Source organism: Pholis gunnellus (genome assembly GCF_910591455.1).
Source record: "Pholis gunnellus genome assembly, chromosome: 2".
NCBI classification, from domain to species: Eukaryota; Metazoa; Chordata; class Actinopteri; order Perciformes; family Pholidae; genus Pholis; species Pholis gunnellus.
The window spans coordinates 26954637-26982623 of NC_136536.1; the positions used below are offsets into that span (position 1 = coordinate 26954637).

The 27987-nt window shown below is 41.9% G+C and overlaps 2 protein-coding genes across 3 annotated transcripts; one reads left to right on the top strand and one right to left on the bottom strand.

Moving 5' to 3' along the window:
• The first annotated feature begins 299 nt into the window (after positions 1-299).
• kiaa2013 (KIAA2013 ortholog) lies at positions 300-9250 on the top strand. 2 transcript variants are annotated; one of them, XM_079173836.1, is made up of 3 exons: positions 300-1606; positions 3212-4065; positions 6238-9250. In XM_079173836.1, exons 1-3 carry the CDS (start codon positions 649-651, stop codon positions 6286-6288), a joined length of 1863 nt encoding a protein of 620 aa, XP_079029962.1. In that variant the 5' UTR covers positions 300-648; the 3' UTR covers positions 6289-9250. The 2 variants fall into 2 exon arrangements, with proteins under 2 accessions (XP_079029962.1, XP_079029963.1); XM_079173837.1 differs by having other exon boundaries at positions 3212-3935.
• A 3641-nt stretch (positions 9251-12891) lies between these two features.
• LOC306709070 (polyhomeotic-like protein 2) lies at positions 12892-23858 on the bottom strand. Its single transcript, XM_079177097.1, has 7 exons — positions 23742-23858; positions 22624-22789; positions 21393-21471; positions 19047-19158; positions 15556-15682; positions 15106-15298; positions 12892-13093 (listed from the first exon to the last, which is right to left on the bottom strand). Exons 2-7 carry the CDS (start codon positions 22762-22764, stop codon positions 12939-12941), a joined length of 807 nt encoding a protein of 268 aa, XP_079033223.1. The 5' UTR covers positions 22765-22789; positions 23742-23858; the 3' UTR covers positions 12892-12938.
• Positions 23859-27987: the final 4129 nt, after the last annotated feature.

A 27987-nucleotide genomic window follows, 5' to 3' on the forward strand; every position in this document is an offset into this window, starting at 1 on the left:
AACTATTATGTGTCTCTTTTAGGGATGGATTTCAGAGAGTGGAATGCCTGGTCTCCATCAATGGAATTAACATTCATTGTATTGTTTTAATTACATTATTAAAGTATTGAAAGTATTCAAATTTAGATTAATTATTTTACACATCCTGCTTTTCATGCACCACATATACTTAAATTGAAATAAACAAATATATACATACATCATCAAACATACGAGAGTAACTGATTTTTGCGACATTTCCGGTCGCTGTAGTTTTGCTTGACGGCAGTTGTGACAAACCAGAAGTCTCACTGCTGGGTGCAGAGTTATTTGGAAAGTCAGGTGATGTTTTCAACCTGAAGGCAAACAAAAAACGAAATGACCTGTGATACGACAACTTAACGATTGTCAAACACACCAGCTGAAGGACATGACTTCTGGCGAAGAAACAACCACGATGCGAGAAACAATAGCACACTTTCAGTAGTTTTCGTTCTCAGCGCTAGCTACCTAGCTAAGCTAACTTAGCCAGAAGCTAGATAAGCCAGTTTGTGAGCTTTCATCCTGGGGAACAGCATGTTTTGAGTAGGACCCGTAACCGAATTCGATGTGACATACTACAATTTCCGTTTTTATACGCTGACTCGTAGCTGGGCTTCCATCATTATAATGTGGCTACAGCAGAGACTAAAGGGGTTACCAGGCTTGTTATCAAGCAGCTGGGCGAGAAGACTCCTCATAGGACTGCTGCTCTTCCTCATCTTCTACTGGTACCTGGGAGCAGAGCGCGGATGGAGGTTCTTCAGTGGCTCGGTCATGCCCGGTGGAGCGGCGGGACAATGCCTACTGGCTGAAATCCACAGGTGGAAGTCTCTCGTAGACCGAGGAGAGGGGATATACAGCACACCGCAGGAACAACTGGATACACCTTTCGTATCGGGCAACGGCCATATTCTTCTTGACATTGACTCTAACAAACTGTGGGTAGCGTCGTCTTCACAGCCCGGGTCGGCTCCGGTCCACCAGACAGAATACTCGCCGAGAGTCGGTGTCCATCTCGAGGGGAAGCGTGCCGAGGTTCAGGCTACCATGCTGTGGTTCCGGAAGGGAGCCGTGCTGTCGGTCCGCTGTGCTTCACCAGCCGCCCTGCAGTCAGCCCGGGACTGTGTCACCATCAGAGAGGAGTTCATCGCGCACAGAAGCAGACCTAACGTCTATCTGCAGCGAATCCACATCAGCAACCCGTCTGACAAGGCCGCGTCCTTGGACGTCTCTTATGATAACCCCGCCTTTGGTAGCAAGTTCACCAGCAGTGTGGAGAAACTGGAGGACAGAGAGATAGTTCTATCCTCTGGCAGAGTGCTTGTGGAGAATAACCGTATGGTGCTGGTGGTGGTGGTCTCCAAGAAGGTGATCAGCAGGCTCCAGGTTCCAGCTAAATTAGAGTACACAGACAACATCCTGTCAGTGGTGTGGACCTCAGAGCCCATCGAGCCCTCTAAGCTGGAGGAGACCTTCAGCACCCTCAGAGATGGAGCCAAAAGGGAGCTGGGGGAGCTGCTGAGGGCAAATGTGGAGGAGTTGGTTATAGATCACCAGCAGGCCTGGATGGACCTCTTCATTTCAGGTGAGTAAAGGGCATAGTGGCAACTGGCTCTGGGTTCTAAAGGAGCATGTTGGTTTTTAGTCCATTTCCTAGAATCACACTAATGGAATTGAGAGAAGGAACACACACAAATGTAAAATAGTACAGCATGCCTTAGAACGACAGCAGTCGTTAAATTGGTCGGTCAGAATAGAAGATCAAATTTCATTCCGGTTAAACTTAGAACAGGGCTGTAAAATATTGTAAACATATTGGGAAATATGTAGATGTGAACTCTGATGGGATTTTATGGCAGATCTTGCTCACCTGTTCTGTCAGGAGGCATGTTGGTTTTAATCATGCGTCGCCTGTAAAGATGTTAGTGTTTGGTTCTGGCCCCGGGGTCTGTGTGGATATGTGCTTAACCTCAGCTAGGAGCCAAACTGGACAAAACGACACCTTTCTCTTTCACAGGGGGACTTAATTATGATTATCTCCCATTTTATTAAAAATAAAATGTTGGCACACAGCCTAAACGTTTTTTACTATAGATTATTTTTTGGAATATAGAAGAGCAACAGAACTGACTGATGTGAAATAAATTCTAAACGTGAAGACACATCACATGAGCAATCAGTTTGACTTACAGATTAAAACATGATAAGCAATTTGTACCTTTTCAAAACAACTCAAACAATCTTACTGACTAACTTCCCTTTACAACACTTAGGAAGCTCCTGAAAACATGAGTCATTTATATATAGTTGTTGTGAGTTGCTGTGTTGGTTCCTTTCATGGGGGGAATTTCAGCATCACTTTGTGGTTTCATTATTATTTGATGCAGCATGTTTACGATTGTGTCCATCCGATCCCTGAACGCTGATTAATTAATCTGCCCCATGTCAGCTTTTTCTCTGCTCATTTAATAGAAGTTCACTTACTTGACTCACTATACTCATTAAATGGCAACCACTCAAAGTGCTTTAACACTACATGTCATCATTCACCCATTCATACACTGATGGCAGGGTGCCATACAGGTGGCACCCTGCAAGGTGCCACCTGCCCATCATGACTAACTAAAGGAACAGCTATGGAAGCTTCTTGGGGTTCTGGCCCGAGGACACATGGACTAGAGGAGCCAGGGATCGATCCTCTGATTGAAGGGCGACCCTGCTGTACCACAGTCGCCCCAAGTAGCTCAGTGGTGGAGCAAAAACAAGATGAAAAGCACTTTTTTTTTTCTTTAAAAAAGACCATGGAGGCCAAAAATATACAAAGTATTAAAATTCTGCTTAAAATATTCGCAGCTTTCCAGACTAAGTAGAAGTCTTGTGTCTAACTCAACCTTTCCACAAACTGGCTCCCAGTTGTACTCTATTCTAATTCTAACTTGTTTTAAACATTTTCACCATGTGAGCACACAAACTGAACGTTTGAAATACAAGAGCTACGCACAGATGAAAAAGGTGGTAAATGTCTGTGTAAACAGAAATAAAGTAATCATGGTGGAAAGCTCTGGAAAAGTTAGCAAGTGGACCTTGAGAAAAGATTGACAAAGAATAATATTTGACGGTGAAAGCAACCAATCCTTGGATACATGCCAGGTTTTTGTGAAGCTGTGCTTTTGCTTCTCTGTTCATTCAGGTGTTGAAATGAGGAAAATCACAGACTCCCACACGCCATCGAGCCGCACGGTGAACACCACCCTCTACTACATCCTGTCCTCCTCCATGGCTCCACTGCTGGATCGAAGGCTGGGCAGCGAGGAGCGTGTCCGTCTCCAGTCCAGCCTCAAGTACGCAGACCACTGCTTCAGCGGCCACGCCACCATGCACGCAGAGAACCTGTGGCCCGAGCGGGTGAGCAGTGCAGCTCAGATCCTGCAGCTAGTCACGCTGTGGACTCTGACCCTGCAGAAGAGAGGCTGCAAGGTGCTGGTGGTGGCCGGAGCCCACGGCGCCATGCAGGGCATGGTGCTCAGCTTCGGCGGCCTTCAGTTCACTGAGAACCACCTTCAGTTCCAGGCTGACCCGGACGTGCTGCACAACAGCTACGCCCTGAGAGGGATCCACTATAACCAGGACCTCATTAACCTGGCAGTGCTGCTAGACGGGGAGGGAAAGCCTTTTCTCCACGTGTCCGTGAAGCCGCAGGAGAAGCCGGTAAAGCTGTACGCCTGCGAGGCAGGCTGCCTCAACGAGCCTGTGGAGCTGACGTCCGAGATCAAAGGCCACACCTTCCCTGTGATGGTGACACAGCCCATCACGCCACTCCTGTACATCTCCACAGACCTGCGCCACCTGCAGGATCTCCGCCATACCCTGCACCTCAAGTCCATCCTGGCCCACGAGGAACACATGGCCAACAGGTACCCAGGCCTGCCCTTCCTCTTCTGGTTCAGCGTGGCATCGCTTATAACACTCTTCCACCTGTTCCTCTTCAAGCTCATCTACAACGAGTACTGTGGCCCCGGAGCTAAGCCCCTCTTCAGGAGCAAGGTATAAATAGAGATAATAGAACACAACTGGAAACAAAAAAACTGATCTGCTCCGTTCTTTTTTTTTTACTTGTGCTTGTGGTGGCAAATATTTCCTCTCTCGCTCTCTCTATTGACGCTCTCTCTGTGGGTTTGTTTCTCAGTTTTGATCTTCACTTTCTCTCAGTGAACTTTATTTTCCCCTCTCATGTGGTCCATGTTTGGAGTGATAGCCGTACACAGTTCCCTTCTCACAGAGAGATTCACCGTGATGCAGCTTGTACTCAGAACAGTGATCTCAGTTCAGTAAAGCACCAGTAGAATAGTAGCCTTCATTCAAGATCGCAGACCTTGAAGTTACAATGAACCATTTGGTCAGTTTCGTCATTTTAGCCCACCACCTGTTCCACTGCACCTGTCATCGTGGGATGTAAAGCATTCGTTCATTGCAATGGAATAAAAATAAGCACAAGAGGTCATTTTTTTCCAAATTAGAAGGTTATTGTTTACCTGTATTTATACAGCATTCACGTTGTTCTGACTGAGCATTAAGGGGCCGTACCAGTGTTTCTGCATTTATAATAAATCACATGTACTTTACTTTGGTGAAGGTACCTTTTCCAAAGTCAAATAGGTTTTTAGTTTTCCAAATGTTTTTATGTCTTTCTTCAAGAAATGCATTCGTATTCATTCTTGTTTGAGTTAGGTAATCCATTCCAGTGGACGCGACCACTATTAACGTTATGGAGCAATGTTTCCCCCGATGTCTTACACTATGAGGATGCAGGTGATGCAGCACATCCCTGCTTATGGATTGTTTTCCGCTCCACTGATCAACAGTTGGTGGCAATAATGTGCCAACAAAGGCAAGGGGGAAAAAACAGCACAAGCCGATGCAATCCAACATGTTCTAATGAAGGAAATAGATTCACTGTTTGTTACTCCTAACGGTGAATGTAGACAGAACTTCTGTTCTGTTTACCAGAACCCTCCACAGGGTTCCTTCAACTAAATATAAGAGCCTCACTGTGATTCATGACCTCACTCAAACAAGCTGACAGTCAGTAGATTTGTATACTGTAACTGAAATAATGGAAGACATTGACTCCCTTAAAGGTTGGACAAAACACAATTCAGAAACTTTAAACTTAAAATCCTACAGCATGCCTAGAAAAGCTTGCTGACATCACTGGTTAAAGTCACGTGAATGTGGTTTGTGGTAAATGAGATAATATAGGTACGGTCCTGTAAAATAATTCTTTTGAGGAAAAAACTTTTAACAACAGTTACACTTTTTATTGCAGCTTGAGTTTAATTTCCGTAGCTCTGGTTGGCTCTATTAGTGCTGATAGTAGTATCGGTACAATAAGTACTTTAAGTACCAAGTGAACTGCTGAAATATGGGAACACATCGATGTGTGGAAAAATAGGTCCAAAAGCAGCAGATCAGACGGTAAAGGTTCAGGTTGAACAAACAATAAATATATTAGCCATACATTACTGTATATATTACTGTACACACAGTTCTGTGCAGTGAGGGGTCACCAGCATTATTCCAGGTGTGCTAACTTTCACTTTGACCTTCATGAGGTGGTTTTGATAAACCCGTCTGATCCTCTTGAATGCTTGTGTTTTCGATCCGGTCAGAGCTACGAAAAATCAAACCCACGTTGGAATAAATCTTACTTGTCCTTCTAGTCATGGATCGACCCAAAGAAACAATTCTCCTGCAAATGACAGAAGCCTGAATTAGAAGTGAGCGTAGTAAGGTGTTGCTAAAAGTCCACATGTGTTGTCATGTAAAATGGCTACTTGTTTACATGTGTCCTTCCAAATAGAGATGTGGACCTGCTTACACTCTACATGTCCGTCTCTCATCGCCATGGACTGTGTGCTCACTTTGTCAAAAGTCTTTCTCTACTGTTCCTTTTCTCCTGCGTTTTGGTGATGTTTTTGATTGAATCACTCCATTAAATTGACAAGAAATCTATGGGTTGGCTTTGGCTCTTGACTATTGACCTGTCTCACCCTGCCGTGCTCCTATCACAGGTCTCTGATCCCCAGCATGTCTGTGTTTTTCACTTTCTCCGGGGGGGCACCGTGGATGGTGATGGTGTGCGTGTGTGTGGGTGCGGGCGGGCGGGCGGGCAGTCAGGTTCCCAGCCATTCTAATCCTACCCTCTGACTTCACCAGGTCGCCCGCAAAAGTGAGGATGGCTGCTGTGACACCAGGAATGCTGCTTGAGCGCTACAGTGCTATGCACACATTCCACCTGTGGGCAGCATGAGAGCTGTTAACATAGGCTTCTGTTTCTTTCTGCTGCTTGTTGATACTGCAGGATAAGTGATAAGGGAGACACATATGAGAGCCGACAAGGAAAGAGAGAGAACAACCTACAGGACAGATACTCTCTCCTGACGCCTGCTGTGGAGTAGTACCACCCACAGACCTGCTGTCAGAGGATGTCTGTCACTTTAAAACCATTACTGTCACTGTCGATTAATCTACTCAATTATTGTTGGTTTGTCTTAAAATGTTAGACAATCATCAGAAAAGCCCATCCCAAGGCTGCAAAGGTGATTTAAATGTTTGGATATTCAGTTCATTCAAGACTAAATAACCTAAATGTATCTAGTGAATGTTTTGCATTTTTGTTTCCCAAAAAAAGTTAAAAACAATTATCTAAAATTTAAACAATCATAAAAAAGCTGATTAATTAAACAGCATTTTAAGGAAGCATTTAAACATCAAGATGCTTCCAACATGTGGCAGAATTCCCTATTAAACTAGAAATGACTCAACCACAGGGAAGTTTTTTTCTGTCAAACCAGTGAAACTGGTTCTCCATCAATGTGTCACTGCACACCTATAACCTGTCAGACTCAAGTTTACAAACAAAATATTTCAAATCAATGCAGCAGCACTAGAGGTATCGTATCATTCCACACACTATTCCGTCTTGTCGAAACCTGGGGCCTTCAATTCCCACAATGGAACTTTACCACTGACAGTTTAGGGATTTGGACGTGTGTTGTACGAGTGGAGCCTCTACCCTGCAACAGGTTCCAGAGGTCTGGTGAGATCACCGCTCTAACTGCACATTTCTCTTATTTTCACACTTGTAGTCTTCAGCCCAGCCGACGCTGACTGAAGTGACTCCACTTGAGGACATTTATCAGACTTCACACAGCTCCCTCTGGAGACACTAAAAGCTCTATGCTATTTGTTTTCACCGCCCGACACCTGGCAACACGGAGCTCTGTTTAACTGAGTTTGGGCAAAGTTATTCAGGATAAGCTTACAGATACACTGCCTGATTTTGTTTCAGGACCCCCATATCCCCAATAATTGAAACTCAACTGTAAACTGTTTTAATTTAATATTTCAATTTTATCCCGACCCCCCAAAACTTCACCAAACAGTTGGGATTTTTTGCAATTTCGTTAACTGACAAAAGCAGAAATTGGTAGTGTTCAAAGATGAGATTAAAGTTTGAGGGTTTGGATGGAGGCAGTACAGCTGATGCCGACCATCTGAGTTCAGCATGTTGGCGTGCTAACAGTAGTACCCCAGTTCCCTGTAATCGTTTTGGGATATTTGAGTTTGGACTGGCCAACTGTTCATCTCAGCACCTACACGTGTTTTTACCATTACATCAGTGGGCTCTGCACTTCATCTGCTGAGTGGACACGCTGTCCTAGTGTGGCTTTTACATTTCCGGCAGGGGAAGTGAAGCAACATTTTAGTCTTTCAAACTATTTCCTGAGCTATAGGCACTGGTTGCTCCATGGCTTTGAGGTTTGACCTCTGGCTGTCTGAACAAGGCTCAGTTGGACTGCTCTGTTTAGCCAGAGTTTAGTTTAAAACCTCTGAGTTTTCTTGTGAATCTAATGTCTTTCAGACTCCTCTGATAGTTTGGGTTTTTGTATGTAGATAAATGAGACAAGCTCAGTGACAATTGAGTGCAGCAGGAATACGTCCTAAAACCTGGAAATGAGATATGTGCACATCTTGTTGCCTCGTTCAAAGTCACGGTGTTTATTGAATGTGTTTTTGGTTAGATATCTGAAATACGGTCTTTGGTAACATAAGCTAAAAAGATTTTAACGTTTTGTTCTGCGATATAAAATGCATAAGTAAATACCCCTCTGGTGAATTTCGAAGCTTTGAAGTATCTTTAAAAAGGCGGTAAATGAGACGTCCTCACTAGAACACTATCCTCTAGCTTAGTGGTGGAGACGTGAAGTCATGTGACCGTGGTGGAGTCCTGAGAGCCTAACATTAGCTTTTTGCTTCTAATGATTCACATTCACACTTCAAAAATCATTGAAGTGGTGTTCATTTGTGAAGATTATTTTTCGGAACAAAACGTGTAGGTATCATAAACGTTTGTTTGCCACAAAGATTAAACTGGAAAACTGCTTTATTTCAACTTCGGTTTTAATCTGTCTAGAATGGTCGATGGTTTGATTGGTTGCTAAATTATTATTCACATCAAATTGACTGGTGGACAGCAGCAGAGAGAAAAAACAAAGTGTACCATTAAAACACAATGTTGCTTCATTAAATACTTTTAAATTGTGAACTAAACTGATCACTCCTTCCACTGTCGACTCATCTGAATACATTTATATACAAGGTTTGATGTGTGGGTTCTTATTGGTTGTTCCTCTTGGCTCTGACAGATCAAGTTAATTTGATTATGCAACATAATTCTAAGGTACAAAGACCATATTAAATATGAATAAGGCCCAAATAATGTGTTAGAAAGCTTTCTTTTGTCATCGTGTCAGTATGTTCTCTCTGGTTCAGCATGTATCACGATTGTTAGCTTTTCTCCAGTATCCTTACTTCATGTGAAATACTGAGTGTGCCTTAATGGAGAAAGAAGGTAATTTATTGAGCTCATGGCTACAGCCATAATCACATTGGATTGTACTTGAATGGTTTGTAATCATGTAAAGTTGAAGTTAAAAACGTGTTTAGTTCTGTTTTACATTTGAGAGAATAAATCAGTGAATTACTGTGAGAAAATTTAGAATGATGTCTTGACAATTTGTTCCATATATTTTTGGGTTTAGAACAGCGATATGTTTCTGGAGTCTGGCACAGATACTTAGGGAGTCATAGACTAGAATGCTTCATTCTGATCAATGTAAAGCTGTACTATGTTAACACTGAGGGTCACTCTCAGTTGTACAGAGCTTCTCAGCATCTTTCAGCTCATTGTCACTGCTCTCACCAACATGGTTTCCAGCAGACAGACACAGGTAGAGACTAGCTTGTGAACACATTGGAGCGTTTAGCAGATAAAGATATTTCCTTATCTTCATCCGATGGACACAAACAACTCCAAATGAATGAGAATGCAGCTGTGTGTCTGCTGGATGTGTAAATAAGCAGATAGTTTCTATGATGTCAGCGTTGTTTACACCTCGTTGCTTACTGCTGAACTCGAGTGGCCAGAAAGATTCTGTGTTAAAAACACTCTGGTTGTCTATACCGCTCTCATCAGCACATAACAGCTGTCCAATCACAGGGCCTGCTGCTCTCTTTGGGGCTGACCTCACTTTTAAGTGGCATTTTGTTTTCACATTATTAAACTAAAGAGAACCCTTTTTACATTAAAGCGATGATCCGACAGACAACTGTCAACACAACTGCAAGAGACAAATGCATTGTGAGTTGGAGGCAGATACATTAGTAACTGAAATAAGAAAATATATTACTTAAACATCTTTAAATTGAATTGTGATTTCATTGAATTTGCTTATTAATTCATCAGGGAAAGAAAGACTTTATTACTGTATCATTTTACAGGCAACTTTAGTCACCTGTGTTCATGATGATGTATTCAGAAGGTTTAAAAAAGATCATATGCAGTTAATGTAACTAATGGTTTGATTTTAGAGCTTAACATTTGGTTTTCTGTATTTAAAAAAAGGTAAATGTTCAATAAGTCAGAGGCCAGTAACTCTAACCACCAACCATTATAAATGGCTTTGACTTGGATAGGACATGTGTTGAGACAAGACCCTGCTGATATTACAAGAACAGCCTTACATTGGACACCAGAAGGGAAAAGAAAAAGAGGCCGACCAAGAAATACATGGAGAAGAACTGTGGAGAAGGAGATGCAGAGCCTAAACCACTCATGGGGCTCCATCCAGCGACTTGCCAGGACAGACGGGAGTGGAAGACTTTTGTTGCTGCCCTACATGCCAGGAGGCATAAAGGGCAATGATGAACCATTATAAATAATCATTAAAAATCACAGAATTGATTTTCTTTCCATCATGCATTCTTTCTCTTGTCAAGTCACAGCCATGACCCAATCACCACTGCATTTCAACTTATACTGCTGCACAGAAAGCAGCTTTCTACCACAAGGAGAGACCGTAAACAAATCTTACAACAGGATTAAAGCCGATTATAAACTTAAAGTATTCTCCAGTAAATTACAGGTTTTGGACATTTTGTAAAGCCACTACTAAATGATATGATGGGGCAGTTATGATGACATGGGCACCTCAGTTTGTACAATGTTCATCAATTACATGAGTAGCTTTATTTTCTACAAAAAAAAATACGGAATAATACACTTTGGAATGCAACTTTTCAAACATTTAAGAACAGGCTGTGGCTCAGGAGAAAGAGCCGGTTGTCCACTAATCAGCAGATGGGCTCCTCCCGAAGGCTGTGCCATTGGTGTGTGTGAATGCACTTTGAGTGGTTGTCCATCTGATTGTCACCTTCTGATCAAATGTAGCTCAACATTCTCACAAACTACTCAAACATGACTGAGGAGCAGAATCAATGTGATTCCATGTTTATGTGTTGATGTCCAGCCCCTGTACAGAGACGCTGACACACCCTGGAAACAACTGCTTTATTGAGTCAGTGTGTTTGTAAAATCATCACCATCGGTTTTCAGCCCAATGGTTCTTAAATTAGTACAATTAAGAAACTGTCCTGGATTGAATATCAAGGACTTCTCTGACAAGTCTGATATTTAAATAATTGAGCTGTGAGCTTCTGTGTTCCCAGAGTCAGCTTAGCTCCTAACTGCCTCCAGTTCCAGTCTAAACACACATTCTAGACTTCTATCTCAGCCCTGATCCAGGACTGTCAAACTACGCAAAGTAACAAAGAAACTCTAGGGATGCACCGATACTGATATCAGGCCGACACGCACTCAAACAGCTGGATCTGTGACAATGGGGCGGATCTATTCCATTCAATTCTGTTTGTTTACTATATTTATAATATACTTGCATTTTAGTTCCGTTACGTTTTGACCACGTTTACACTGGAATTGTACTTCCTGGTCTCTTCCACACAGTGAGGCATACAGCTCATTAATTAAACACAGGCATGTGATTAGTACTTGGTATCAGCAGATACCCAAAGCCCAGACATCTGTTTCAGGACTAATAAAGTCAGATCGATGCATCTTAGACATCACCAAGAAAAATATCTTCCATTGAAGTCACTTGCACTGCTGCTACTGAGCAACTAAGAGCTGCGCTGGAATGATGAATTTGGCATTAAGCCTCACTGACTAAACTAAACAGAGATAAAAGGATTTCCAGCACCATAAACCCCTCACAGTAGCTTTACTGCTTGATTTGGCTGACCTTTCAACCGTAGACTGTTATTTAAAGAAAAGACTGTTTATTCCTCGTCACGTGACATGCGGTGCACGCTGCAGCATTTATAAAAGTTTAACTATTTTTTCCTCAAGGTTCTCGGGAACGTTCTTGTGTCGTGGCGGCGTTGCTCTTGCGTTTGAGCGTCTACATTGACAACAATGCATTTGAGGGTTTTTTTGCGCACTCAAATCCATTTAGGATTTATGGTGATATGTTCTTTTCTTCATTTAAATAGTCTACGGTAAATTAATCACTTTAGTTCAGGACTACCCAGAGCCTTACCACCCGTCCCACGGAATATTTGACTTGCTTCACCCTCACCGTTGAAGGACGTCACAACATCCGGTTGAAAGATCAAACAAATTGTCACAAACAAATTACTGCTAAATTACCGCTTCATCATCATCGTTTCAGCATCATTCAGCACCCAGGCTTTAGTTGCTTAGCAACGGCAGGTGCGAAAGTAGTGCAACCCCCCCAAGCATCTTGGATCAATTGATGAAAGAGGCATGGCTGTTTTCCAGGTAGTCTCCTTTCTATAACCTCCCTTCTTTACAATCCTCCTTGTCCTTTGTTTCTCTTGATGTTACGTGGTTTGTATTGACTTTAATCAAAGAGACCTTGCAGAGTTCTTGAGTAGTGTAGAATCGTGTTTCCTTAGTCATCCTTCACCTGATGTCATATTTTCTAACTTTTACGTTGCTAAAAAAAGATTGCTAGGATCCACTCAGTTTGTATTTTCAAAATTCTCCCTATAATGAAGTTAATAAGCGGCTCAGTGCTATCTCCAGAGTTCAGGGCCTTGATAGGTAGTATGTAAGTGACTGTAGCTCTGCACAGGATGCACGTGACATCGATCTTATCTTCCTGAAGCAAGAATGGTTTCCAAAAGGTTGAGCTGAAACAGCAAGCAGATCTGAAATGTTCATTCATGCTGCTGAGAGAAATATGAAAACAGATCTACTGTTAACCTTAAAGCTCCCCTGCAGGAACCCAGGGCACAGTAGTAATGAAAACAATATGTTCTCAGCAACCTTGTCAAACTATGGGGGAAGTTTTCCTGAAGTAGTGCCAGAGGGACGCTATCAGTGTAAGAAATGAGTCCAACAGTCCCAGCTGATGTCCTCGTGCTCAGCAGGCCGTGACAAAACGTCCATCAAACTATATGGCCTGCTACCTGAACTACACTCACATGTCAGTCATCGTTCGTGTGTGTTGTGTGTTGTGTGTGTGTGTGAAGGGCTACGAGTCTCTGAGCGTGCTAATCTGGGCAAAGATCTTGAGTGCAGGGCCCAGTTTGATGTTCATGGTTCCCATGAGATGGTCCTCCTTCAGCAGCAGCAGCGCCTGTCCATCGATCTCCTGACAACGGAACTCCTCCGCAATCTCCAGACAACCTGCAGCCACAAACCACCAACAGTCAGATTCCTCCACAGCTCTGCACAGACAACTGCACTAATGTCTCATGGTAACCACCTCGATCACTAACGGCGTCAGTTGTCACCAAACTGACTTTACGTGGCTGGTATTACAATAATCTGTGGCGACTGTGGCTGAGTGGAGAGCAGGGCCGTCTTTCAATCACTCCAGCACCACTGGTTGCATGTCGATGTGTCCTTGAGCAAGATACTTAACCCCAAAAATTGCTCCTGTAGCTGTGCCTACGGTATCATAGCATCTGAATTGTAAGTCGCTTTGGATAAAAGCATCAGCTAAATGACTGTAATGTAATGTAATAATCTGTATCTATTGTATTCTGTATTAAAAGAGTCTTAGAGTTATATCAGAACTGCTCCTATAAAATAAATGATTATTGTCTCATGTTTAATAATGATCTACATACACTCATATATACATATATATACATATACACACACACACACACACACACACACACACACACACACACACACACACACACACACACACACACACACACACACACACACACACACACACACACACACACACACACACACACACACACACACACATATATATATATGTTATTAGAGAGACACCTAGATTGTATTCCAAAGGAAATGTAGTAGAGGTTAAACAGGTATGTTTATGAGTGCTACCTTTAGAGCAGAGGGACTGATGGTTTATCTCAAGCGCAACGATAATGGAGAAGTCATCCGGTTCTATTGTGGGATGCAATCAAAGCCTTCTTTAGAGGAAAGAAATCATAGCTCATATTGCTATTTAAGAAAAGTTAAAAGCTCAAAACAACTTGATGTACAAGATCAACTTGAGGATCTGGAACATTTACTTGTAGTTCCACTAGGATCAATCACCATTACAAATAATATAATAAACTGTTCAGCAGGAAATCAATGAAATTACCAGAGGAGATATGACTCATGAAGCAGGTCCAAACGCTCCAACATCACTAGCCTGGAGGCTCCACAAATCCCAACGTTTTTAAATTCATTACAACGTCCCCTTTTTGTCAAAGAGCATAATGACAATCTTACGTCTTAAAATTCAATTAAGGAAATAGATAAAGCCCCCACACATTATTGATCATATTAATAATCAGATGTTAAAAAGGCTCTTGATTCTATTTGATGGGGATTCTATTTGATGGGGATTCTTATATCAAAATATTTATACAATGTATAAATCACTATGCTCATCCCCAACTATTGTGATAAAAAATAAATAAATACTGAATTAATTCCTTCATATTAATTAAAATCGTTATTCATTTAATTTATTCTTCCCCCTCAGCTATCAATTCATTGTGTACACACTTAAGTTTTCTCCAACATCACACCCTCCAGGCTTTTTTAATGAATGCTTATTAAAAGCTGAAAATGTTGGATTACCGATTAAGGGAAATGTGATAAAGTCTGACGGAAACTTGAAAACTTGATTTCAAATCCAGCCTTTCCTTCATTCATGACTAAATATGATCAATGATCAAACTTAAAGTTTATGGAAGAAAGTATTCTTATAGATTATTTATAAGATTACACCGATAATTCTAACCCACCAACTGGTTTCAGATTTCGATGAAATAGTTGCTAAATTCTGATTGGTGCATGGAAGTAAATTCAAACCAACCAGAGAGAAGCTCAAGACAAAAGCACTAATCCAGAAATCCCTTGTGTGAAATAGCCAATACTAAGTCAAAAATTAAATAAACAAAACAGTTTGAACTTTGGCAGAAAACTATATTCATCGCGTACAGTAACAAAGTGAAAATGGGTTTTCAGGGCCTTAAAAGAGGATGTACACTACATGTGATAGCAGCGTCCCAGGTTTGAGTCTGGCCTGGGACCTTGGTTGCATGCCTCCCCTCTCCTGCGTCACCTGTACACTGCCACTATCAAAGGGGGCAGCAAAGATCGGCACAACGTTTGGATGTAACAGATAACCCTGAGAGATTTGAGGCATCGCACACCTGGCAGAGAGGAGATGAACTCGTAGACGTCCTCGATGTTCCACTGGCCGGGGTCACTGGGCAGGAAGCTGTGGGGCTGGGAGGCCGACAGGGGGGACGGGGGTCTTTCGTAGCCGGACAAGTCTGAACATTGGCTGGACTCTCCCTGTGCAGGGTAGACCGAGTGACCGGTGGACAGAGCAGCAGCAGGCTTCTATACAGAGGGAGTAGTCAGACATGCTTCATTACAACACTTCTGTCAGACTGAGCCAACACTTTCATTCCATCTGCCTCTAACTTGACGACATGTAGAGATAAGAGCTATAATATATATATATATATATATATATATATATATATATATATATACACGTAAATACATATTGTTGAATACAGAGGGCAGTTATCTTTTACTGTAAGGAACTGCACAAAATAAGATTACAAATAAAAAGTCAAAAGCTGTCATCTCACCTTCTTTTTAGACTCTAAACTGCCGTTTTTGAGGTTTCCGTTCAGTGCTCTTTGTTTCTTCATGTTCTCCAGGGTGGTTTGGCGGTTTGGGAAGAGACCCATTCTCTTTGTGCACCCTACATTGTAGCTACAAAACAAAAGTTAACATGGTAAAATGGAACTCAGTCTTAAAGATCCCTGAGAATGAATCGAAGCTGGGTTATTTCTATTATTTGTTCCAGTTGGAACATTTTTACATTGTGTACAGGTCTGTACCTCCGTCAGTGCCAAAGCACAGGTCCACAGTCAAAAACTGCCAAACCACTGTCACAGGAGAGAGTTCCACCTGCTTCAAGACAGCCACCATCATCCCTACAGCTAAAAGGTCTGCAGTGTCCAGTCTAAAGGACTATCGCGCTGTGGTACTCACCCCCATTCTGTTCTCCAGCACGTCAAAAACAACATCCCAGCCAGCCTGGACCCTCACCAGTTTGCATACAGATCATTCCTTACGTCATGACTCTTATCTGTATTCGTTTGCAGCACCAGCAGCAGGCCAGCACCACAGGCCTGCTGCTGTTCAAAGCTGCTCTCCTTTCCCACAGTCAGTGCAGCATTACGCTGAACATGTGAGTGAAAATGACAGATGTATTTTAGGAGAGGACCGTGCTTTCCTCCATGGGGACCTTCAATGATTACCATGTTAGCCCTACATTCTTCTTATTGCTGAGACATAAATGGCCTCAGTGACAGGCCCTCAGCTGGAACCCTGTAAGGGTCTCTGTGTTTGCCATCTGGCTTCACCCGAGTTACTCTGAAAGGTTCAGCTTGTGTAGTGAGCTTCAGTAGCCACTAACTACACTTTCTGCTCATTCTGTCTTGTAAAAGCTATTTAGAGGTCAATGGTGATGGGGTTCACATATTCCTATTAGGATTTTTTTATACTTTTATTATTATCTAATAAATATGCCAATTTGGAAACCAGTTACTGGAGTGTTATTAGTTTACATAGTGTATTTGTAGGGCTGGGTAAATTCAATACTAGCATTTATCATCTTTCGAAGGATGAAATAGTACATCAAGATATAGTGATACACAGATACTAAACGGGTCATCTAAACTGATAATAACAAGCATATTGTAACTCAAATGTCTCAGAAAATATGATTTGTATAAAGTTTTAAGTAAATGAGCAAAAACTTTTCATTTGTCAAGTATTTAATTTATACAAAAAGGTCATTTCATAGACTATTTAATCCTATTTTTAAGGAAACAAGAAAGGTGAGCATGATATTCATATTTAAAATGTTTTTTAATGTTATATTTTGATTGGTTTTAGTAAGTAAACATCTGAGGAGTAATTTGAGTGAGTTTTCAGAGCTGAGCTTATTTATTGTCATAGGAAAAACAACTAATTTATTAACGTACACTGTAGTGCACGTCAGGACTTTGTACTTGTGTTTATTTCAATTGTTAGTCTTAGACTTTTAGTAGTAGTTTTAGTAGACAGCGCTATGACAGAGAGGATTCTTAACAGACTCATTGACCTAGACCTATCAGAAGATGAGAGTCCAATGGCCGAGACAGGAGAGGGTGAAAGTGAGGAGGTTCTAGTAGTTATTGAAGAGCTTCTTGGTTTCAGTGAGGAGGTTCTAGTAGTTATTGAAGAGCTTGTAGAGGTCAGTGAAGAGGTTCTAGTAATTCTTAAAGAGCTTCTTGGGTTCAGTGAGGAGGTTCTAGTAGTTATTGAATAACTTGTAGAGGTCAGTGAGGAGGTTCTACTAGTTATTGAAGAGCTTCTAGCTGTCAGTGAGGAGGTTCTATCAGTTATTGAAGAGCTTCTAGCGGTCAGTGAGGAGGTTCTAGTAGTTATTGAAGAGCTTCTTGGGTTCAGTGAGGAGGTTCTAGTAGTTATTGAAGAGCTTCTTTTGTTCAGTGAGGAGGTTCTAGTAGTTATTGAAGAGCTTCTTGGGTTCAGTGAGGAGGTTCTAGTAGTTATTGAAGAGCTTCTTGTGTTCAGTGAGGAGGTTCTAGTAGTTATTGAAGAGCTTCTTGTGTTCAGTGAGTAGGTTCTAGTAGTTATTGAAGAGCTTCTTGGGTTCAGTGAGGAGGTTCTAGTAGTTATTGAAGAGCTTCTTTTGTTCAGTGAGGAGGTTCTAGTAGTTATTGAAGAGCTTCTTGGGTTCAGTGAGGAGGTTCTAGTAGTTATTGAAGAGCTTCTTGTGTTCAGTGAGGAGGTTCTAGTAGTTATTGAAGAGCTTCTTGTGTTCAGTGAGTAGGTTCTAGTAGTTATTGAAGAGCTTCTTGGGTTCAGTGAGGAGGTTCTAGTAGTTATTGAAGAGCTTCTTGGGTTCAGTGAGGAGGTTCTAGTAGTTATTGAAGAGCTTCTTGGGTTCAGTGAGGAGGTTCTAGTAGTTATTGAAGAGCTTCTTGGGTTCAGTGAGGAGGTTCTAGTAGTTATTGAAGAGCTTCTTGTGTTCAGTGAGTAGGTTCTAGTAGTTATTGAAGAGCTTCTTGGGTTCAGTGAGGAGGTTCTAGTAGTTATTGAAGAGCTTCTTGGGTTCAGTGAGGAGGTTCTAGTAGTTATTGAAGAGCTTCTATGGTTCAGTGAGGAGTGTCTAGTAGTCATAGACAAGACAGCCAGGCCTTGCAACGAACTGCAAAGAACACCTCCCAGTATCTGGAGTTCACACTCAACGTGCAAATATGTTATACATTTTTGAGAGCCTGCTGACAAACTGGAGCAAAATCTGATTCAGATTTTCTGAGTTTCACACTCGACATTAATGAAGTCCTGTTGTACACATGTTGTAAAAGTTTAATAAAGTTACGTTTAAAAAAAAAAAATCTTTGCAATGTGTTTTTTACCACCCAAACACTTAATTTGTTAAAAAATAATAATAATTAAAACACTTTATTTCCTCCTGGGTCTCAGGAGGATATCGTGATATCATTATCGAAATATGACATAACCTTAATTGGGATTGAAGATGCCCTAATTATTTGTCTTTAACAGTGACTTTAAGAAGATCAGACCACGTTACGGATGAATTATGCATAAATGTAGGTAATTACAAAGGGTTCACTTCCTAAACTGAAGTTAAGGAACAATAACCTCAGCTTTGTAAGACTGCTGAATAATCGAGTGGACTGTTTTTTTAGTCCCAACAACGCCAACAGAGTGAGACGTCCTCTCTCTAGCCTATCACGTTTCATAAATTTCAGGATTCGCATTCTCCAGTTCAACTTTTATCAGATCATATCAATAACTCAAGATGATCAACAAGTCATTTTAAACCAGGACATTCAGTATTTCGACCAAGCAGCCCATAACATAAGATATGAGAAGTTTAGTTGTCTTTAATCTACATTTAGGTAAATAGAAGCAGATATCAAATATTAAAGGACTAGGGTCCGGATTGAAAACTTGACTGGGGACACACATTCCACAACATGGTGAATTGTAGAAATGAAGAAAACCAAGAGTAATGTCTTCATTTTACACTACTTACCGTTTGGCGCACACTGTAGAACAGAACCTCTTGGACCTTTTGAAGACATAGGCGAAGTCCACTTTCCCACACAGTTCACAGGTCAGCACGGGCTCCTTCTGGGCCTTTAGCTCTGAGGGAATACAGCCAAAACACACTCAAACCAACACCAGCAGCGGCACCATCACCGGTCCCTCCCTACCTCGTAGAGACATGGGGCACATCCGAAGTCTCTTAATTGTCATTTCCTCGCTCCTCGCTTGAACCGGAAGTTGTTCTGCCCAGTCATATTGAAGGCTGTCCCAAAGCTCTTATTTAGCGACGAGGGATCTCCAAGGAGCCATGAGCAAGGACGCATGAGAACAGCCTTCCAGGAAGTGTTTTAATGGCCGACACGCCCCCTCATTGTTCACATCAGTTATGTGATTGGACGCTGCAGCTGATCAGACTGATCAGATTTTTCTAAAAATCCCTGGAGTTTCATACCAGAGTGAAGACAGATCGCAGATTAAACTCTAGCTTTATATTTGATTAGTTTTCTGATTCACCATCTGGTTTAAATATATGTTCATTGTAGGTCTGAACAACAAAAGGACCACAAACAACTTTCTTCATTTATTAGAAAGATTTGTGTTTTCATGATCTGATATTTACCTCAATAACTTTTATTATGGAAACAATTAAAGTCAGAGAGAGCTGGAGAGACGATACGCTTTTTTACATCATTTATCATCATTTCATTCAGTCACATGAGGCTCATCATTCCTGAGTGTCGGGTTTTGAAACAGAGTTTTGAAACATGGAGCCTGTTCAAGAGAAACCATAATCATATTCTGGGTTAATTAATAATGACGTCACAATCACAATTTCAAAACGTACACGCAAATAATTCATAAATAAGTCAAAAGCATTCCGCCAGTAGAAATCGATCCTGCGCTTATAAACAGAACACAGTTTGTTAAAGAAGTAACAGGCTAGAGTGAGAAAACATCTCTACAGTGATGATTACTGTGTGTCTTTATGAGTTATTAGTATTATTAGTTACCATTATTAAGTACAGTGATCATGTGAACAGACACAAACTTCTCAAAAGTCTCTCCAGCTGTTAAAGCCGACTGACAGCTGATCCAGCAGTGATCAGCTGATCCGCCATCATCAGAAACAGATGACGCTTCACGTGACGCAACTGAGGAAAGGACGTCTCATGTCTCTTAAAACATATTTCCTCGTTTCCTCTCTCCTCGCATGGTTCCCTTGCATCTCTCCATGCATCCCCGGTGGGGGGGACTAAGACGCAAGGAAAGGACGCAAGTGAGGGAAACGGGGATGCAATTAAGAGACTTGGGATGTACCCTTGGTCTAAGTGGTGCAGGACATAGCACATAGTCATAGTGCCCCCTGTAGCTGGGATGCAGGCATTGTACAGGACTGTCATGAGGTACATCCCAAGTCTCTTAATAGCGTCCCCGTTTCCCTCACTTGGTGATGACAAATGATGTAAAAAGTGTTTCGTCTCTCAGCTCTCTATATATATTTATATTATATTTATACTATATATATATTGACTTTAATTGTTTCCATAATAAAAGTTATTGAGGGAAATATCAGATCATGAAAACACAAATCTTTCTAATAAATGAAGAAAGTTGTTTGTGGTCCTTTTGTTGTTCAGACTACAATGAACATATATTTAAACCAGATCAGAAAACTAATCAAATATGAACTACAGTTTAATCTGTGATCCGTCTTCACTGTTTACATGTTGAAAAAAATCTCATCAGTCCGATCGGCTGCAGCATCCAATCACATAACTGATGAACAATGAGGGGGCGTGTCGGCCCGTTAAAACACTTCCTGGAAGGCTGTTCTCATGCATCCTCGCTCATGGCTCCTCGGAGATCCCTCCTCACTCCTCGATCCTCGCTCCTCCGAGCTAAATAAGAGCTTTGGGACGGCCGTCAATATGGCGCCGCAGAACAACTTCCGGTTCAAGCGAGGAGCGAGGAGCGAGGAAATGACAATTAAGAGACTTGGGATGTACCCATGGAGAGGAGGGAGATGAGCATGAAAGCAAAGCTCTCAGTTTACTGGTGATCATGATCTCAAGAAGAATGAGATCGCTTATGCAAGATACCAAAATGAGTGCTAAGTCCAATCGTCTAACAGCAGGTAGAGAGCAGTGAAGCTGTGCTACTGGTCTGAGAGCAGTGAAGCTGTGCTACTGGTCTGAGAGCAGTGAAGATGTGCTACTGGTCTGAGAGCAGTGAAGATGTGCTACTGGTCTGAGAGCAGTGAAGCTGTGCTACTGGTCTGAGAGCAGTGAAGCTGTGCTACTGGTCTGAGAACTTTATATCTACACAGCTTTACCTTTTGCTGAGAGGCCGTCCATCTTTGAGTCTGCAGTGTGTCTCCTTAGGCTCTCGATGGAGAAAGATGGACGTTCCACCTGCAGACGGACAAAACACACTTCATCATAGCAGCCGATACTGTTGCACGAAACAAAACAAAGTGACCGAGAGCTCAAGGATAGATTGCCATGAAAAGTTGCTTTTGTGTCTTTAACTGCAGAAAACACAAAAGCAATGGGTGGAAACAGTGTGTTAGAGAGTGATCAATGCTTTTGATCAGTTCAATGTGTGTGTAGAGCTTCAGTGTGTCACCTGGTGATAGCAGTGTGGACTGATGGTTTTTCACCACGTTCTCATGCCTGTACCGTTTCAGAGAAAAAACAATCCAACAGGTGTGCAGATAAATTAGACGTACTAAATCCTGTGTTGTTTGTTATGAGCCATGTTGTGTGTGTTTAATGCAGTCATCTAATGGTTCTATCTGCTAATGTTTTGGGACACAGTTCACTTCTCAGTAGGTTGGCATGATATAATTTCTACTACGTTACATTTCTAAACACGCCCTGCTGCTCACATCCTGGATTGTTTGTAAATGGGGAACCTTACAGATGGCCCACAACTATGAGGACAGAACATTACTCACTAAAAGACGTTCATGAGAGAAACTAAAGTGAATTCAATACACTGTCATACTAGGGAATAACTAAATAAACAACCATAAATTCACTGCACATCCTTTTTCAGTCTGCTTCTCCACCTCGGCTCGTCTCCTCTGCATTCATTCATCACATCACAGTTGAACAACAGTAAACACACAAAACAAGTAAATGACTGTGTGTTGTTTCATTATGTGTTAAAAGTGTGTCTCTAACATTACTGAGCCATTCTAAAATCATTTTGCCTAGTTTTCATGGTTCTTCAGAAAACTATAATCTAAAGGCATTGTTACTATTTGTAATAACACTGTATTCACCAAGTTACAGGCTACAATACAGTACAGTAGCATCACTAACAAGGTTGCAGGAAACCTGAGCAGTCAGCAGACAGATCGGTTGGAAACAAACTCACGTAACGTCAATCATGTTTAGTCTCCACTCCTGGTCTAAGGGTCAGCGTGTTTGTGAGCGGCCACTACCGACAGCTGACTCACAGGTCTCTGACTACTGTCCCTATCTGTCATGTGATGATCTGTTTCTGTGTCTGTGTACTGGGACATTACAGAAGGACACGTGCAGGGCTGCGGTACTCACGGGGAAAGGCTCAGCCCCCTCCTGGATAACGAAGCCTTCTATCAGATGGGTGAGGATGTGGGACTTGACTAGGGCCTGGGCCGGATTGCGCTCTCTATTGCTGCTGCTGTTGCTGTTAGTGTTCCCATTCCCAGAGGTCATGACTGGAGCGCAGGCCGCCCCTCACCTGTCAACACAAGCAGCAAGGCAAACTCGTCAAGCCACGTGGACCTGGGACCAGGCCCCCACTGCTGCTGATCAAACACACAAAGAATGCAATGCGAACACAGACATTTACTGTTGCCCAGTGTTTTGGCATATGAACTAGTATCAGCTTGCTTGACATTTAACAGGTGGTATTTTTAACTCTTTGAGAACCATGTTTTATTTGGTAAAAGTGGTTAAAGTTGTTTTGTAAGTTGCTGACTTTGCACTTGCAACAAGTTGTCTTCTTGCACTTAGTCATGGGGATTCAGTTGTACAAGTTTAATGCATGCCGATGTAAAGTGTGGCTCCCCATGTGTCACACATTCTGAATGCAGTCTGGCGTGTCATTCTCTCCGAACTGGGATCACTTGTGTTGAACAGCTCGGTCTACTCTTAGCCCTCATTTGTTCCACTTTGTTGTCCTTGTTCTCAGCTGTTTTGTCCGTTTCTATGTAAGTACATTGAGAGCAATGAAAAAGTCTAATTCATGAGTCAAATTCCTTATATGTGCCAATAACGGATCACTTTGATCACAGTGTGTGTAATGCTGCTTTGTTGTGGAAACCCATCGGTTCAGTATCAAGCTGCGATTGTTAAACAAGAAAAGACTGATTAAATATCTGCTATACACAACAATGATCACGTTGTCTAGCTGGAACGCCTTGTATCAAATCAATATAGCCCAGTGGTAACTTGGATTGGCTAGTTGAATGTGTGAATGAATTAAACTAACGTAACTACACAGTATTAAATTCCACGCGTCCATGCCCCTTTTAAAAGAAGAAAGACTTCAGAGTAGTTTGCTTACTTCTACAGACGGACCACCTCTGAATCGGTGAGAAAAGAGGCGCTCCGCTCAGTAACAATGGTAATGTTAGAGGGAAGAAAAACTCTTTGTTTAACGGCTCCAAACAACGCGTTCATTTACTTACACTCCGTCCGCCAAAACGGCGAGGAGCCGGTCCGCCACTTCTAATGCTGACCGAGCAGCTCAACGAGCCGTGGATGAACTTACACGAGGACACGCAAAGTTAGCAACTGCTTCATATCCTCACTATGCTTCAGCTTTCTCCTGATTCCAGCAGCAGACACAACAATCCTCTTGTCGCGTGCGTGTGTGGTTCACTGGAAGGATTTCCGGCAACAACCTTCAGAATAAAAGCCTATATGGATATGGATATGGATCATTTTTTATTTTTCTGCATCAATTTCGACTAGCACCACTAACGTGTATTGTTGAACGTAGTTTGAACGAATACACAGTTACAATATGTAACCGAAGGAATTGGCAGTTATCATACGATTGAAAGCTTCGGATATAGCTAGTAAGCATTTTCATGGACTTTAGAGGCGGACCTGGTTTCCTAAATTTGCACTGGGCGCCTGGTGCTTCCAGTCCAGTGTCATGCCTTTATTCTGAAAGCATCGTGTTCTGGTCTGGTATTATAGTGGCTTCGAACGTTGAAGACATTAACATACCACTAGCCTAGTAAGTGGAAAGCAGTCTGGTCTGTCTGACTGCTGTGCGGGAACTAAATAAGAGGCTAAATAAGAACTAAATCAGTCCAGGTTGAGGACACTTCACAAATGAGCTTCCAATTACACATTTAGACCAATATATGATATGTATATTAAAGTTGACAAACACTGTTAAATACTGTTCACTGCCACTTAAAGATGATACATCCCGTACGAAATGAGAAAGTCAGCTTTGAACTGGCATAAAAAACCCTGAGGTGTGTAAATTACATATCATGAAACCAATATGAATAGTGTTCATTCAATAAATAATTCTGTATTGTAGCCTATTTACATTTTTTATGCAAATACATGTCTTTTTTTCACTATATGTTCAAAACACAAACAATTGAAATGCAATTTAAAGATGAATAAACACACCTCAGACACAGTGTCAACATTTGAATATTAAATTAAATTAAATTAAATTAAATCGTACACTATTTAAAACTGTATCTGGCCAAAACTGTATCTGGCCATGCTGACGAATGAACACTGTCCTTATGATTCATTTAAAAACGTTTATTTTGAAGTGCGCAACCGGAAGTTGAGAAGACGCTAATGCAGACTTGGAACCTCCACTGACATCTAGAAGCGGGACTTCTCGTCAGTGCGGTCCTCTGCAATGTCTTGTGAGGCCACCGTCAGAGAGAGTAGACTAACTGCAGCACGAGTCTCATGTCATCGCTGGACTTGATGACAAAAGACTGTTTAGCTTCTGGGACCCTGTCCTCGGCCTCCCTTCAAAGAAGGTTCATAAAGAAGAGGAGGGTCGCTCCGTGGGTGCAGCAGGATGTGGACAGCGACTGTCAGCTGTGCAGGTGAGACTCACAAAACTGTCCCAGAAAGTTTCAATTCACTGGAATAAACCTAATCTACTGTTTTAGCTGCTGGTTTAGCTTTGATTTGACTAAATCTAGTTGTAATAAAGCTGTGTAAAGATGTTTAATATCATCATAATTCTTTAAAAAACATTAATTAAATTAATCAGTGACAATTTATTTTTATTTTATTTTTTAAGATCAAACTCATAAAATATGTAGCTTGTCATTCCATATCTGTTTTCATGATATCTTAGGGAAAACCGGCCATGTGTGCTTTTACAAAAAGGAAGGTGACCATTGTCCAACCATTTGTTACTAAATTGCTCCCTCTTAAGCACAAACTATTCTGTGTCCATATGTCGTCATCAGCCCATGCCTGTGAGGGTTTGCTCGGTTTGAACTTGTGCGGCCCTAAATGTATGATCGAGCTGACTTTAGTTGTGGCTCGATCACCATACTGCACAGGTGTGAACACATCACGTAGGCATTTAGACGTACATGTACATCCGTCGCCCGTTTATGCACCCATCTTTGCAGTTCGGCGCATCACTTCGTAAATATTTTAGCATATAATAAAATATAAAACACACACACACACACACACATTTTCCATGTTTTCATTGGGGGTATGCATCTGAATTTGTTTTGTAAAAAACAACAATGCGACATATATTTTCACTTCATGTAGTAGTTTTGTCTTTGTACATGTTTGGACGACACTTAAGCCTCCTTCAGTAATTCATCCATTATATTCCTGCTTTTCCAGGTGCTCCATATTTTCCCTGTCTGGCAGTAGTCGCTCTGTTCGGCGGATTTTGACAGCCTGCATCCTCTCTTTCCTGGCACTGCTTGGCTCTGTATCCATAGACCTCACCTCCAGCTTTGACCTGCTGCACACAACAGAGGCTGCTTACGATGAGCTTACTTCATGCAGGACGATAGCTATCCTGCAACACATCAGTAAGCTTCAAAAGATGAGACATTTATTTACCAAAGACATGGGCAATGAGACATTGGAGGCAAGTTTTTCAGAGATTGTATTTCCTGTGTTCGGTCATCTCTGTGGTGAAATGGCAGTTCAAAGCAATGGCCATGGGATCCCTTGTAGTGTTGAGTTGGCTGGATTTTGCCAAGAGTTGAGGTGGAGCATTCAAGGATTTCTAAATACTTCTATGGATACAAATGACACAAGTGAAAATGGTACCTCTGCTTACTCCCTGGCCATCGGAAGACTTCTTGACATCTGGGGTACCGTCGAAGATACTTTAATCAAAGTCAAACAGAATTCAAACTGGAGAGATGTACTGTCTGCAAGACTACTGATAAAATTCATAGAGCTCAACCATCAGTTGATGGACTTCCCCCACATGGCAAATCACACTGACTTCCAGTACAAGTGGACTTATGTACTAAGCTACCTTGGCTTTGCCAGAGTTATGACGGAGCAACTGAATGACTGCTGGGTAGAGAACATAGACCTCAAGTTAAACTCAAGCCAGCATGTAAAACATTCTTACATTTTTGACACAAGTCTTTGGCTGATCTCTGGAGCAGGGACAGAGCTTCTGTCGGGGTCTCACACTGGAATTCAGGCTCTGACATACACTCAGAAGTGCTTGTTTGATCGTGCGGTGCCAGCTCTCAGGTTGGCGTCTCGATCCGTGTCTTCGGGCCTCAGTATGAGGGTCTGCCTGCTGTCCATAGCCTGCCTCATCTACCCGGTAGTGATGGTCTCATTCAAGCAGATGACCGAGTGGATACAGAATTACGCCCAGAGCTTGAAGGAGAAGACAGAGGACCTGAAGCGCCAAAGGCAGTTGGCTGAGGATCTGCTGCACCAAATGCTACCCAAGTCAGTCGCCAAGCAGCTCCGCCGGCATAAACATGTCGAGGCAGAGAGCTATGAGAAGGTTGGTGCAGTCGCAAAGAGTGAATTTATTTATCTCATTGTGTATGGCTCAAGTACAGATTATAAACTAGATGATTGATAGTGCTAAAACGCTTTTCACACCTGAATGGATCAATGTGCTACTCACTGATTGGTCATTGCAAATAAAGCAGCTATTTTGGAAACATCACTTTTCTCACTAACTATTTACCAAAACCAGTTCAAAATATTTTTGAGATGACAAACTGGTTATGCAGTTGAATTATTGTTTTGTTGTTTATCTTCAATTCCTGTTGCCAGGCTCCAATGATCCCTAGGGGCTGACTTCCCGACTGAAATCTTGTAGGGATGACTGAGCTTGTAAGATGTAGTCTGGTTCTTTCTACAGCAACGTGAAAAAATAGCAAGTGCTTGGGGCAACAATGCTCTCTTAAATTTAGGATGTATCAGCAAAAATAATAGTGAAAGAGCAAAGTTTCCCAGAGTTGATTGGGAACAGATGTTAAATCGCAGGACTTAGGTGGGCAAAGCTTGGATTGGAGGTAGAGCTTAATACTGCTTGGAAAAGCAGGTAATTAGTTTGCTACCCAGAACAAAAGGTTACTGCGGAGGGTGCGTCAGAGACTATTTGGACTTGACTTTGGTACTGGACTCTGGACTTGTTTGTTTGGACTTGGGACTTGACCAGGGACTTGTTAATTTGGACTTGGGACTTGACTATGAACTTGTTGATTTGGAGTTGGGACTTGACCAGGGACTTGTTGGTTTGGACTTGGGAATTGACTTTGGACTTGCTGTTGTTGACTTTGAGACTTGACCTAGACCTGTCGCTCTTGACTTGGAAGTTATCGGCTCTGACTTGGTACTTTAATCTGGATTTCTTAGCCAAGAAACTTACTTGTGAATATGAAAACAACTTTTCGTTGTTCGTCCCTCTTTCTGTAATCT